This window comes from Narcine bancroftii, chromosome 5 (assembly GCF_036971445.1).
Source record: "Narcine bancroftii isolate sNarBan1 chromosome 5, sNarBan1.hap1, whole genome shotgun sequence".
NCBI lineage: Eukaryota > Metazoa > Chordata > Chondrichthyes > Torpediniformes > Narcinidae > Narcine > Narcine bancroftii.
In genome coordinates this window covers 152,035,610-152,050,638 of record NC_091473.1, presented here as the reverse complement: position 1 = coordinate 152,050,638, position 15,029 = coordinate 152,035,610, and the positions used below count along the sequence as shown (strand labels likewise).

Here is a 15,029-nt window from a genome sequence, read left to right as displayed (position 1 = left end):
GGTGAAAAGCTGTGGGCCCAGCATAGACCCCTGCGGCACCTCACTTTCCACTGTCTGCCAATCAGAAAAACACCCATTTATCCCGACTCTCTGCCTTCTGTTAGAAAACCAATCCTCAATCCCTGCCAATATATTTCCCCCAACTCCATTCATCTATATCTTATTTATGTCTCTTGTACGTACCTTATCAAACACCTGAAAATCCAAGAATGCAACATCAACCTGTTCCCCTCCATCTACCCCACCCATTATATCGTCAAGGAACTCCAGCAAGTTTGTCCAAAATTACCTGCCCTTTCTGAATCCATGCTGCGTCTGCCCGAAGGAACCCCTTCGTTGTGGAGGTTAAGGGAATGTGGTGGAAACTGGGAAGCTGCAGAAGGACTTGGACAGATAAGGCGAATGAGTAGGGAAGTGGAAAATGAAACATAATGTCGGGAGGTGGACGTCACGCACTTTAGTAGAAAAAATAAATGGGCAATTCTTTATTAAATGGGGAGAAAATTGAAAATCCCCAGATGCAAAGGGACCTGGGAGTCCTCGTGCAGGACGGCCTGAAGGTGAACTTGCAGGTTGAGTCAGGGTGAAGAAGGCAAATGCGATGCTGACGTTCACTTCAAGAGGAATGGAATCCAAGAGCAGGGGTGTGATGTTCAGGTTTTGTCGGCCACTGGTGGGACCTCACTTTGAGATGTCAGAGGTAAGTTTTTTAGATAGTGGTGGGTGCGTAAAATGCATTGTCGGGGGTGATGATAGAGGCTGGAGCAATTCTTTTCTTTGGCTTGGCTTCGCGGACGAAGATTTATGGAGGGGGTAAAAAGTCCACGTCAGCTGCAGGCTCGTTTGTGGCTGACAAGTCCGATGCGGGACAGGCAGACACGATTGCAGCGGTTGCGGGGGAAAATTGGTTGGTTGGGGTTGGGTGTTGGGTTTTTCCTCCTTTGCCTTTTGTCAGTGAGGTGGGCTCTGCGGTCTTCTTCAAAGGAGGTTGCTGCCCGCCAAACTGTGAGGCGCCAAGATTCAAATAGTGGCACTTAAAAGGCACATGGATGTAATAAAAATCGATGGGTGTGGGGTAGGGAAAGGTTAGATTGTTGTGTAGGTTTGTATATAGATTGGCACAACGTTGTGAGCCGAAGGGTAATGTCTCCAGCTTTGAGACCTTTGGTCAATAGGACCCTGAAACCTTGGATGTTTCTCTCCACAAATGCAGCCTGGCCAGGGGTTCCAGCAAATTCAGATTTTAAAGAATCTGTACTTTTTCATTTAAATAACAATTTCAATTAAACACAATAACAGGCCCTTCCGGCCCACAAGCCCGTGCCGCCCAATTTACACCCAATTAACTAACAACGCCCGGTACATTTTGAACAGTGGGAGTAAACTCTCACAATCACGGGAAGAACTTACAAATTCCCTACAGACAGCACGGGATTCGAACCCCAGTCCCGATCGCTGGCGCTGTTACCACGTTGCACTAACCACTACGCCAACCGTGCCACCCCTGATTTTCATAAACATCATTTTGTTCATTAATTTTAGTTATGTTGCTGGAAGGATAAATATTGGCTGGAATTCTGTCCGCAGAGCTCGACAAATCTCTCGTCATCACCAGAGCGAGCTGCAGTTTAAATATCATGTCCAAGAATCACAAAGGCTTTCCCTGATTTGGCTAATTTTCCTTTCAACACTCTTCGGAAATCATCTGGAACATTTTTCTTCTCCCTCTGCAGACCAGGCAAATTGCCGAAGCATCTTATCCTGACAGGCACACAGGAGGGGGATGTGGGAGTAATTTGGAAGGGGGCAGCAGAGGGACCACTGTTGGGGCCAGAAGTTGAGGAGGCAGAACTTTTCCTCAGTCGGGCAGCACGGTTAGTGCAGCGCTGTTACAGGTCCAGAGATCATGACGGGGGTTCGAATCCCACGCTGTCTGTGAGGAGTGTGTACATTCTCCCTGTGTCTGCGTGGGTTTTCCCCTGGAGCTCAAACCATTCGAAACGTACCGGGGGGTTGTAGGTCAATTGGGTGTAGTTGGGCGGCTCAGATTTGTGGGCCAAAATGGCCTGTAACCATGCTATAAATTTAAAATTTAATTTTGAGAATTGTCCTCAAAAGTTTGAATGTTTTTGAGCCAGAGGTCGATAGATTCTAGATCCTTTTATTGTTGTGTACATAACACACAAAAGTGGTTTATCTTTGGCCTGATGTAAAGGCAGTCAAAGGCACAGTGGTGCCAACAATGAGAGAAAGAGATGTAACTTTTTGAAAGGAATTCTTTCCAAAATATTCCTTCCTTATTTGGAAAGAATATGTGGGTCGACACACCATTGAGGCCAAAGTTCTAGGCTCTAAAGAGTCCCTTCAGAGACACTGAGTGTCCACAGATTCACCTTCTGTGCTCCGCAGCCACATTGCTTCTTGCCCATTCCAGCGGTGCCCCCAGGCTCCCCCAACCACCAGCAGGACCAGGGAGCTGTCCTTTGGGGCTCGTCCTCACAGATCCTGATTCCTGGTTACCACGTGCCTGTCTCCCTGTGAAAGGTGACTGAGCTCAGGCCGTTATCCTGTTGAATGGGAGAGTAGGCTCCAGGCGCTGTGCACCTGCTGTCATCAGACTCCTAAGTGAACCCAGCACTGGTAAAACAAAGGTGTCCTTGCCCCATGCCGACTGATCTCTCTCTGCATCTCTGCACTTCTGTCCAGCGCCTTGTACTACGTATGAGGTGTCGACTGGTCTGCTCACAAAACAACCTCCATGCAGAAGTAAAACATGAAAGTCTGCAGACACTGTGGTTGAAGTAAAAGCACAAAATACTGGAGAAACTCAGCAGGTCAAACAGTGTCCTTTATTTAGCAGAGATAAGATAAAGAACCACCTTTAGCCCTTAATCAAGGTATGGAAAAATGGTGGGGGGGAGGAGTGCGGTCCCAAAGGCAGAGGGAAACGAGAAGCAAGCAAGAGGAAAGGAGACAAGGGAAGAAGTTGGGAGGGTTCTAACTAAGTGTGAGAACCAGTTCTGGTTCCTAATGAAGAGTGATCATTCGATGTTAAATCCTTGGACCCCACAACCGAACAGCTGACCTGCCAGAACCAGTAGAAGCACACAGAAACGCTGGAGGAACTCAGCCAGTCTCGCAGCGTCCACAGGAGGTCGAGATATATCATCGACGTTTGGGGCCTGAGCCCTTCCTCAAGGTATAAGCAAAAACAAGAAGGAATCTGAATAAAGGCTGGGGAGAGAATGGGAGGGGAGGAGTCCAGATCAACAGCCAAAAGGTGCTCATTGGATATGATGATTTGAACGGTGAAAATAGATTTTGGCTCCGTGAGGGGAACGGGAGGAAAGTTTTTTTTACTCATACCTTAAGGCCCCAAACACCTTCGCCTCTTGTGGACGCTGTGAGACCCGCTCACTTCCTCCAGCATCTCTGTTTTTATACTACTGCCCACCTCCATGTTTCACTACACGTGGTAGCCCGTTCCAGGCACCACCACTCTCGGGGTTAAAATACTTCTGGCAAGCCTTATCGTGAGAAGTTGATTCATTCCCCCCCCCCCATGTCTACATGTATTTTCCCTGGGTCTCTGGTTTCGAGGGGGGGGGTTGTAGGTCAATTGGGTGGCACGGCCTCATGAGCTGAGATGGCCCATTACCGTGCTGTAGGTCTACATTTAAAATTTAAATAAATCTCTGTCAAACAGTCCCCATCCCACATCAGAGGGACGCCCTCCAGAAATTTGCACGCAGATTCTGCCTTTATGTTCGCCGGAGATCAGGGAGGGTCTGGGCATTTCCTTGATTCAGCACAGTATTGGAATCAAAGGCCTGTCTTCTGTGCTCCTGGGGAGGGAATCAATCCCACAACCTTCCTGCCTGACAGGGGGAGGAGTGGTTGGAGGATTCGGGTTCCTCCAATGGATACATTTGACAAATTCACTTAAGAGAAGGAACGAATGATCCAAGTGTTCCAGGGAAAGGTTAAACAGGTACGGACCTTACTCCCTGGAGAGTAAATGAACGAGGGGAGATCTGATCGAGGTATTTAAAATGATGAGGGGGATCGACAAGAGTAAATGTAGGTCGGCTTTTTCCACTGAGGGTGGGTGAGATGCAAACCAGAGGACATGGGTTAAGGGTGAAAGGGGAAAAGTTAGGGGGAATTTCTTCACACAGAGAGTGGTGGGGGTGTGGAACGAGCTGCCAGTTGAATGTGGGCTCAATTTTAACATTGAAAAAGAATTTGGACAGGTCCATGGATGGGAGAGGGATGGAGGGATGTGGACTGGATGCAGGTCAATGGGTCTACTAGAAAACTCGTCTACTACGAGTTTTAAAAACATTTTATAAGACTACTCTAAAGCCAGGGGGAGACCTGGGAAACAATGGGCATTGGGTGAATGCAGTCGAGGTCTTCAATGAATGTTTCTCACTTGTCTTCCCATTCTCTCCCCAGCCTTTATTCAGATTCCTTCTTGTTTTTGCTTATACCTTGAGGAAGGGCTCAGGCCCCAAACGTCGATGATATATCTCGACCTCCTGTGGACGCTGCGAGACTGGCTGAGTTCCTCCAGCGTTTCTGTGTGCTTCTACTGGTTCTGGCAGGTCAGCTGTTCGGTTGTGGGGTCCAAGGATTTAACATCGAACGATCACTCTTCATTAGGAACCAGAACTGGTTCTCACACTTAGTTAGAACCCTCCCTTCTTCCCTTGTCTCCTTTCCTCTTGCTCGCTTCTCGTTTCCCTCTGCCTTTGGGACTGCACTCCTCCCCCCCACCATTTTTCCATACCTTGATTAAGGGCTAAAGGTGGTTCTTTATCTTATCTCTGCTAAATAAAGGACACTGTTTGACCTGCTGAGTTTCTCCAGTATTTTGTGCTTTTACTTCAACCACGGTGTCTGCAGACTTTCATGTTTTACTTCAGCACAGACTAGAAGGGCTGAAGGGGCCTGTTTCTGTGCTGTAATGTTCTCTGGTTCTATGTGGAGTTGATTGGACATTTGAGGGAGGCTTGACTCACAATCTCTGGTCTTTTTATAGGGAGCAAAAGTTTTATTGGCATTTGAAACTGGCCTTTCCTCAGAGCTGCATCACATACACAGAGAAGAGGTGAGTGAAAGCTGCTTCAAGGGAAGAAGGTTGAAGCCCCCACAGATGCTGCCCGGCCTGCCGAGTGTTTCCAGCTCTTACAATCTTTATTTTGGAATTCCATCATCTGCCTTCTTGTGTTAATCTTCGACCACAGTCTTCTCGTTTGTGAAGACAAGTGAGAAACATTCATTGAAGACCTCGACTGCATTCACCCAATGCCCATTGTTTCCCAGGTCTCCCCCTGGCTTTAGAGTAGTCTTATAAAATGTTTTTAAAACTCGTAGAGACGTACAAACTGATGAAAGGAAAAGAAAAGACAGAAGCAGGGAGGTTGTTTCCACTGGCAGGTGAGACGAGAATGAGGGGACGTAGCATCAAGATCCAGGGGAGTAAATTTAGGATGGAGATGAGGGGGAACTGCTTTTCCCAGATGGTGGCGAATCTGTGGAATTCTCCGCCCATAGAAGCAGTGGAGCCGACCTCTTTGAGGTTAAGACATGGCTGGACAGATTTTTGAATAATTGGGAAATTAAGGGTTCTGGGGAACAAGTGGAGCTGAGTTCACAGCCAGATCTACTGTGGCCTTGTTGAATGGTGGAGAAGGTTCAACGGGCCGGATGGTCTATTTCTTATGTGCGTGCGTGCGTGAATTGATTTGCTAGAGGAATTAGTGGAGGTGGGGACATCTCCAATGTTGGGGATAGCTACACAGGGAAGGTTTAGAGCAGTGGTTCTCAACCTTTTATCTCCGCTCACGTACACCGTTACCTAATCACAGAACATCTGTGTGACAGGATGCCATCGGTGCCCTGTGGTTAGTAAGGAACTACTTAAGGGGTGAACCACTGCTTTTGAGGGACGTGGGCTGGACACAGGCAGACGGGACTAGCCCAGGTAGACAGCTTGGTTGGCAATGAACTATTCAAGGTCCAAGATCGATTAATTTATCCCCAGTGTGTGGTTGAGAGATGGGGGAGGTTGGTTGGTGGGAATGTGGGATGGATAGAATGGGATCGGTGTAAATGGGTGGATGCTGTCAGCACGGACTGGGTGTGCTGAAGGGCCTGTCTCCGTGCCGTGTGATTATCTGCCAGTAACCGGCATGGGGTAGAGGACGGGAGTGGCCTGCTGTCTGTCCGTGTGATAAAAAGATTGAAGCTTGTTTCCTGTGCCTAGGGTTCCCGACAGCAAGACGGTGGGAGAGGTGCTGAGGAGATATGTGAACCCCCTGGAATCCGACCCAATCATCCGGCAGAAGTACGTACAAATCCTTTCGTACCGCGCTTGTCCACCGTAATCCCCCACTGCACCTCAGCAGCAGTGTTCTTCCATCACCAATTACCAAATGATGGCAGGATCAAGGATCTGTGAGTCGTAGAAAATTCCAGCATAATCCAGGCCCATGTGGAGGTGCTGATCCATGTAAACCTATTCAACAGTCTAACCCTTCCACACCTTACATCCATAACTCTCTATTTTTCTTTAAGCCAACCTTTCCAAACAGTCCAAATCCTTCTGTAGTCCATGAAAACCCTATTTTTGTATCTCCGCTTATTTACTCATCCAATTTACCACCATCCAAATCATTAATGTAAATGACGAACAACAAAGGCCCCAACACCGATCCCTGAGGCACACCGCTCGTCACTGGCCTCCATCCTGACAGACAGTTGTCCATCCTGACTCTCTGGTGCCTATCTTCTAGGAACCCATCTGACTATCTCTATATTAATCCCTAGAGACTGAACCTTCCTCACTAACCTTTCATGTAGAACCTTATCGAAAGCCTTACTAAAATCCAAATAGATCTCATCAGCTGCTCTACCCTCATCAACCTTTCTGGTCACCTCTTCAAAAAAATTCAGCAAGATTCGTCAAACATGACTTTCCCCTCACAAATCTATGTTGGGTGTCCCTGATCAATCCCTGCCTTTCCAGATATTTATACATATTATCCTTAAGAATTCCTTCCATTAGTTTCCCCACCACTGATGTCAAACTTACTGGCCTATAGTTGCGCCCTTTTTAAATAGCGGAACCATGTTTGCAACCCGCCAATCCCGTGGCATCACACCCTCCTCCAGTGACCTCACTGATGCTCCTGTTTTAATCCTGGGTTCTTGTGTAGACATTGTACTGTTGGAACATTAACACCAGTGTCCCTGCAGGTTGAAGGTTTACGCCCTGGCATCTCTTGAGCAAGTGTGCATCTTTCTGAAAGTGGAGGGCCGGGCCTGCTGTTCCATCAGGTAGGGAGGGGAAGCCCTCACCATCCCACTGAGTTCGAAGAGTTCCCCTGCCCAAGCTTTCTCTCTACTGGGTCCTGTTCAAATTAACTGGCTGTGGTTAAAATAAGGAGTGAAACAAAATTCTGCAGACACGCGGTGGAAGTAAAAACACAAAAAGCTGGAGAAACTCCACAGGTCAAACAGTGTCCTTTATATTAGCAACGGTGAAGATGCAGAACCGAGGTTTTAGGCTTGAGCCCTTCAGCAAGATCTGGAAAAATGCTATCAGGCGTCCGAACAAAATGGTGGGGGGAGGAGCACAGTCCCACAGGCAGGTGGAGAAGGGAGGGAGGGCACAGCAGCGAACAGGGAGAGGGGGGATGGCTCTGTGAATAGGGAGGGAAGTGGGTGAAGAGCTGGAGGAAAGGAGACGGGGGGAAGGGAGTGGGGGGGAGGGGAAGGAAGAGCAGGCTTGCGGAAACCGGAGAAGCTGAGGTTAATGCCATCCAGATGGAGAGTGCCCAGACAGGAAATCAGGTGTTGTTCTTCCCTGGGCAGATATACTGAAATGGTTGGCCACCGGGAGGTCCTTGTCACCGGTGCGGACAGAGCGAAGGCTTGTGTTTGTGTAACCAGTTCCTGCAGGGAGACCACTGACGTCCTGTTGAAAAGCCTTTGGGTTAGATGTACAACTAACTCCTCAATCCTCAATGGTGTCGAGCCGGAGAGGGGCCAGAGAAGGTTTACGAGTATGTTGCCAGGACTCAGGGGCCTGAGCGACAGGGAGAGGTGGAGCTGGACAGGGCTTTATTCCCTGGAGCGCAGGAGGATGAGGGATGATCTCACAGAGGTGGACAACATCACAAGAGGAACAGATCAGGTGAAGGCAGGAAGTCTTTTGCCCAGAGGAGGGGAAACGGTAACCAGAGGACAGAGTGTTAATGTGATGGAGGGGGAGAGATTTAACAGGAACCTGAGGGGTAACTGTTTTACACAGAGGGTGGTGGGTGTGTGGAACGGGCTGCCAGAGGAGGGGGTTGAGGCAGCGACTACTGCAAAGTTTAAGAAAAAAGTTGGATGGTTCTATGAATAGGATAAGTTTAGAGGAATATGGGCCAAACATAGACAGGTGGGACGAGTGTGGGTGGGAGACTTGGTCCAGTTGGGCTGAGGGGCCTATTTCCACATTGGATTACTATAACTCTCACAGCAACAGTGGTCGAGAATACTTCAAGGCTTATAAAATCACAAGGGGCATGGAAAACGGTGGAAGCTCACAGTCTTTTCCCCAGGGTCAGGGGGTCTAAAACCAGAAGGCACAGGTGAGAGGGGAAAGATTTGAAAGAGATCTGAGGGGTAAATTCTCACACAGAGGGTGGTGGGTGCATGGAACGGGCTGTCAGTGGAGGTGGGGACATTTGCAGCATTTAAGACAGGTACATACACAGGAAAGCTTTAGAGGGATATGGGCCAAATTCAGGGAAATGGAAACTAATTCAAGTAGCATGAACTAGATGGGGTGAAGGGCCTGTTTCTGTTCTTTACAACTCGGACTGATCATTGGGAGAGGGGGTGCAGTGCAAAGGAAACAGACAAATTCTCCTGATCCATTTCCTCCTTGAACCTTTACCCTGTGGAACCACATTGGAATCCCACTGGATCTGCCAACGTCATTTTCCTTTCTCGTCCTGAGGAAGGGGGTCCGACCCGAAACGGCAACCGCTCTTTCCCTCCTGCGGATGCTGCTCAACCTGCTGGGCTCCTCCAGCACATGGTGTCTTGTTGCCAATTCCAACATCTGCAATCTCAATTTTGCCTTTTCGTTTGTGGTCATCTATTTTCAAAGCCTCCTGCTTCAGTGAGGTCACCAGAGGTCACGGTGGCAGTAGAAGCTGGTGTTTCGGTGGGTGGACTGTTTACCATGTCTTGGACACTCCTAATTGTAAGAGATTTGAGCTCCTTTCTGCAGTTACAAGCTGGGAACCAGGAGAGGGCCCCAGCAAGCCGAGGAACTCAATCCCTCAGCTTCGAATTTAGAACAGCGACCCCCATCCCAAACTTTCTTGACCATCAACCCCTTCATTAATCCTTGATCCCTCACAGACCGCAAGGAATGTACAAAGCAAATAAATAAAGAGATAGATAAATAATAATAATTAAGTAGAATTTTGTTACATACTTGGAAAATAAAGTTAAGGCTTTTCAATAAGCAAGAGATTGCAATAAAAGTTTAAAAAAAAACCTTTGCTTCTGGCTGGAAAGATGCCAAACGGAGCTGGGTCCAAGTCTTTAGCGATGGCGACCCCATTCTCAACATCGGGTGCAGTGCCATCCGCATGAAAGAAGTCGCCTTGGGCTTGTGGCAGGAGCGGGGACCTCGGGTCTACGTTTCTTTCGACCCTAAAAGTTCGATCAGCCCTCCGGCATTTATCGACCCCTTGGATAGTTATATTAACTCCCAGAATTTGCTATGGACCATTTGGAGACCTCCATCTTAGACCAATTTCTGTGATCAGATACTATATATTGTCGTGTACTAATACGGAAATGCAATAGTCAGAGAAAGATTCGTCCAGTGCATTTTACGGTCGGAGAAAGAGAAACCAAAAGCGAAACCCTTCAGAGTCACTTGAGTGTCCGTGGATTCGCCTCCAGCCCTCCCGCAGCCTCCGGCACCTGTTCAGTTCAAGCTATTGGCAGCCCGAGCTCCAGATCCAAACCTCCAACGTGATGAGGAAGCTGTCAGTGCCTGAAGGCCCTTTGGGAGCCCTTCTTGCCCTCATCACCTCTCGAGTACTGTTTCCAATTCCTAGTTCCCATGAGCCCGCAGCCCAGTGTGAGTCCTTTGACCTAAAGTCGCCAGCAGTACGCAGTCTACGTGTATCTTTCAGCCACAGAGCCCCTCGTTGGTCCGCCACCGTGATCATCTCCTTTGGGGGAGTTTGTTCCTGTTTTCTTGTCCCTCCGCCACTCTTCTGCTTGCACAAATTCCCCAATCCCCTCTTGGACATTGCCGAAACCAGGGACCGTCACCTTGGGTGCAGACTCTGTGGTCGTACGATTTAAAATAAAACACCATCAGCTCCTTCAATGGCCATTTAGAGCCTGCAGAGAGCCATCAGCAGTATAACTGGGCGTTTGGACCCTGCAGGGTAGCCCTGTGTCTCTGCTCCCCACTCTCCATGGGTCCACACCGCAGCAGTGCTGCCATTTCTCTGAGTTTACTTAAACCCTTTATAGATTGTGACCAGACACACTTAGCAGCCCCAATGATGCAACACGTAGAACCACTGCGTACCAGCTCCAGGGGCCCAGGATGAATCCCAACCTCGGGCGCTGTCTGCGTGGAGTTTTCATGTTCTCCTTGCGATCACGTGTGTTTCCCTCGGGGGCGCCAGTTTCCTTCCACTTCCCACAGAAGTGCGGGTTGGTGGTTTTGCCCTTAGTGCGTGGGTGAGGGGGAGAATCTGGGGGAAATTGATGGGATTAGGGTTGTGTGGAGCTGCACATGCTGAGATTCTGAAATAAAGAAAGTGCTGGAAACACTCAGCAGATCAGGCAGCGTCTATGGAACAAACTGAATGGCAGTAAAACGGCAGCATGGTCGGCGAGGTGGTTAGCGCAACACTGTTACAGCACCAGTGATCGAATCCGGCGCTGTCTGTAAGGAATTTGCACGATCTCCCCGTGTCTGCGTGGGTTTTCCCGGGAGCTGTGGAGCGTACAGTGGGGTTGTAGGTTAATTGGGCAAAATGGACTCTTGGGCCAGAAGGGCCTGTTACCGAGCTGTACATCTTCATTTAAAGATTTAAATTTAAACTCAGCAGGTCAGACAGTGGCCTTTATACAGCAAAGATAAAGATAAATAACCAACGTTTCGGGCTGGAGCCCTTCATCAGATTGGGGGAGGGGTGGGGGGAGGAGCACGGTCTCCCAGGCAGGAGGTAATAGGTGGAGGAGGGAGGGAGTGGACACCAGCAAATGGGGGAAAGAGGGATGGTTCTGTGAATGGAGAGGGAAGGGGGTGGAGAGCTGGAGGAGAGAAGACAGGGAGGGGGAGAACAGGAAGAGGGCTAGCGGAAACCGGAGAGGCCAACGTTATTACTGGAGAGGCGACCGATGAAATATTAGGTGTTGCTTCTCCAATTTGCAGGTGGCCTGGGTTTGACAGGGTGGGAAGGAGGAGCTGAGTCCACAGCCAGATCAGCCGTGATCTCACTGAATGGCGGAGCAGACTCGACGGGCCAGGCGACCGACTCCACGGACACCGCCTGCCCTGCCCAGCACTTGATGTTTTTACAGAAGGATGTGGGTGGGGGTGGGGCACGGGTGGGTGGGGGGAAATCTGTACATGCGACAAACCCCAATGTGACCCCCTGGATACATTTCTCTGCTGGGCTGAGGTTTAAAATTTCACAAGGGGCTGGTACTGGTGGTGAACAGTCTCATCTAAAGGTTCCAAAACTGTTGGAGAAATCCAACGTTGGAGAAAGTGTACGGTTGTGCACTTTGATTGAAGGAATCAAAGGGCCAACTTATTATTTGGATGGGGAGAAAATTCAAAATTCAGAGGTGCAAAGGGACTTGGGATCCTCGTGCAGAGAACCCTAAAGGTTAACGTCCAGGATGAGTCGGTAGTGAAGAAGGCGAAGGCAATGTTGGCGTCATATCCAGAGGGACAGGATACAAGAGCAGGGATGTGATGTTGGAGCTTCATAAGACACTGGTGAGGCCTCACTTGGAAAACGGGGTACCGTTTTGGGCTGCTTATTTGAGAAAGGATGTCCTGGTGTTGAAGAGGGTTCAGAGAAGATTTACTAGATTGAGCCCAGGAATGAAAGGGTTATTATATGAGGAACATTTGTCGGCTCTTGGACTGAACTCGTTGGAGAACAGAAGGATGAGGGGGAGCTCATAGAGTCATTTTGAATACTGTAAGGCCTGGACAGACTAGATGTGGCCAGGATGTTTCCCATGGTCGGGGAATCTAGGACAAGAGGCCACAACTTCAGGATAAAGGGGCTTCAATTTAAAACAGAGATGCAGAGAAATTTATTTATCCAGAGGGTCGTGAGTTTGTAGAACTTGTTGCTGGGGAAGCGAGGTTGTTAGGTGTACTTAATGCAGAGATTGACAGGTATTTGATTAGTCAGGGCATCAAGGGTTACGGGGAGTGGGGGAGTGATAAGGATCAACTCGTATTGAAATGAGGAGAAGACCCAATGGGCCAATTAGCCCACTTCTGCTCTTACATCTTGTGGGAATCAGGTGATGGGGTGAGGACCAAGGAGAAATGCCTTGTTAGAGACCAATTTGGCTCAGGAACAGATCCTGCGGACCACCAGTCACTGGCAGTGACCATGACACCAATCCCTGCCTGCCTGCACGTTGCCGGGATACAGAAACTCCCTGTCTTTTCATGTGTCGGTCTCAATGCCTCCAAAATGTTGCTGTTGTATCTTCTCCCAGGAGGCAGCCCATTCTAGGCACCCACCACTCTGTGTATAATTAAATTTAGACATACAGCACTGTAACCGGCCATTCCAGCCCACGAGCCCGTCCCGCCCAATTACACCCAATTGACCTACAACCCCAGTGTGTTTTGAAGGGTGGCAGGAAACCAATGTCCCCGGGGAACACTAACACAAACTCCTGACAGACAACATAGATTCGAACCACAGTCATGATGACTGACGCTGTAACAGCATGGCACCAATGTCATGCTCTCCTCTCACAGTAAAGCCTCTTAGGAAACAGACTAACAATCTGTCTGTTGGACATCTCTCGTGACGTTATAAACCTCCACCAGGTCTTCCCTCAGCCTCCGATGATCCTTCCTCGTTTGTCCAACATTCCCCCCCCCCCCATAGCTCATCCCCAGACAACATTCTGACAATCATTTTCCAAAGCCTCCACATCCTTCCTGTAATGGGCCGACCAGAATTGCAGTATTCCAAGCGCGGCCGAACCAAAGAGGGAAGGCAGGGGAGTGGGGGTGAGTGGGAGAATGGATTAGCTTATAGTGAAATGGTGGAGCAGACTCCGTGGCCCAAATGGTCTACCTCTCCTGTATCTTATGATTCTATCATTGCCACGTGGCCTCCTTACTATAACGTTCTCAGTGCCCTGCCCAGTGAAGCCCAGCATCCACACCCCACCTTTACCTCCCCATCTACTTGTGTGGCCACTTTCAACGAGCTGTGGACCTGGACCCTCAGATCCCTCTGCGCATCAATTCTTGTAAGAGTCCTGCCATTTGCTCCCAACGTTCCTCTTACATTTTACCTCCCAAAGTGCAGCAGCGCAGACTTGTGAAAAATTGCATTTTGTAAGGTTGAACTTGAAGGCGGAGTACGGGGTTAATGGGAGGATTCTTAATAGTGTGGAAGACCAGAGAGACCGTGGGTCCCAATCTATAGATCTCTCAAGATCAACGCTTAGGTTGATAAAGAAGTTAAAAAGGCTCATGGTACCCTGGCCTCAAAACGGTCAACCAGTTTACCTATCTCGGCTGTACCATTTCATCAGATGCAAGGATCGACAATGAGATAGACAACAGACTCGCCAAGGCAAATAGCGCCTTTGGAAGACTACACAAAAGAGTCTGGAAAAACAACCAACTGAAAAACCTCACAAAGATAAGCGTATACAGAGCCGTTGTCATACCCACACTCCTGTTCGGCTCCGAATCATGGGTCCTCTACCGGCACCACCTACGGCTCCTAGAACGCTTCCACCAGCGTTGTCTCCGCTCCATCCTCAACATCCATTGGAGCACTTACACCCCTAACGTCGAAGTACTCGAGATGGCAGAGGTCGACAGCATCGAGTCCACGCTGCTGAAGATCCAGCTGCGCTGGATGGGTCACGTCTCCAGAATGGAGGACCATCGCCTTCCCAAGATCGTGTTATATGGCGAGCTCTCCACTGGCCACCGTGACAGAGGTGCACCAAAGAAAAGGTACAAGGACTGCCTAAAGAAATCTCTTGGTGCCTGCCACATTGACCACCGCCAGTGGGCTGATAACGCCTCAAACCGTGCATCTTGGTGCCTCACAGTTTGGCGGGCAGCAACCTCCTTTGAAGAAGACCGCAGAGCCCACCTCACTGACAAAAGGCAAAGGAGGAAAAACCCAACACCCAACCCCAACCAACCAATTTTCCCTTGCAACCGCTGCAATCGTGTCTGCCTGTCCCGCATCGGACTTGTCAGCCACAAACGAGCCTGCAGCTGACGTGGACTTTTTACCCCCTCCATAAATCTTCGTCCGCGAAGCCAAGCCAAAGAAAGACCCTGGCCTTTATTAATGAGGGGATTGAATTCAAGAGTTGAGCTCAGAATGCAGCTCGATAAAACTGGTTAGACCACATGGAGTATTGTGTTCAGTTCTGGTCGCCTCATTACAGGAAGGATGTGGAAGATTTAGAGAGGGCTCGGAGGAGATTTACCAGGATGTTGCCTGGATTAGAGAATGTGTTTCCTGAGGCAGAGCTTGGGGTTTTCTCTTTGGTGCGAAGAAGAATGATAGGTGACTTAATAGATGTCTGTATGATTCTGAGAGGCAGAGATTGGGAGGACAGCCAAATGCCTTTTTCCCAGGACAACAATTACAAATACGTCTGTTTAAGGTGAGGGGAGGAAAGTTTAAGGAAGATGTCAGGGGTAAGTTTTTTTACGCAGAGAGGGGTAGGTGCCTGGAATGCCT

The 15,029-nt window shown here is 49.1% G+C and overlaps 1 protein-coding gene across 1 annotated transcript in view; it reads left to right on the top strand.

Annotated features, from left to right (window-relative positions):
• Window positions 1–15,029, top strand: part of znhit6 (zinc finger HIT-type containing 6) — a 50,608-nt gene that overhangs the window by 22,367 nt on the left and 13,212 nt on the right. Inside the window, exons 6-8 of the mRNA XM_069936375.1 lie at window positions 5,045–5,113; window positions 6,272–6,352; window positions 7,264–7,344. Coding sequence (XP_069792476.1) covers window positions 5,045–5,113; window positions 6,272–6,352; window positions 7,264–7,344 — 231 coding nt within the window. The remainder of the gene's footprint in view (window positions 1–5,044; window positions 5,114–6,271; window positions 6,353–7,263; window positions 7,345–15,029) is intronic.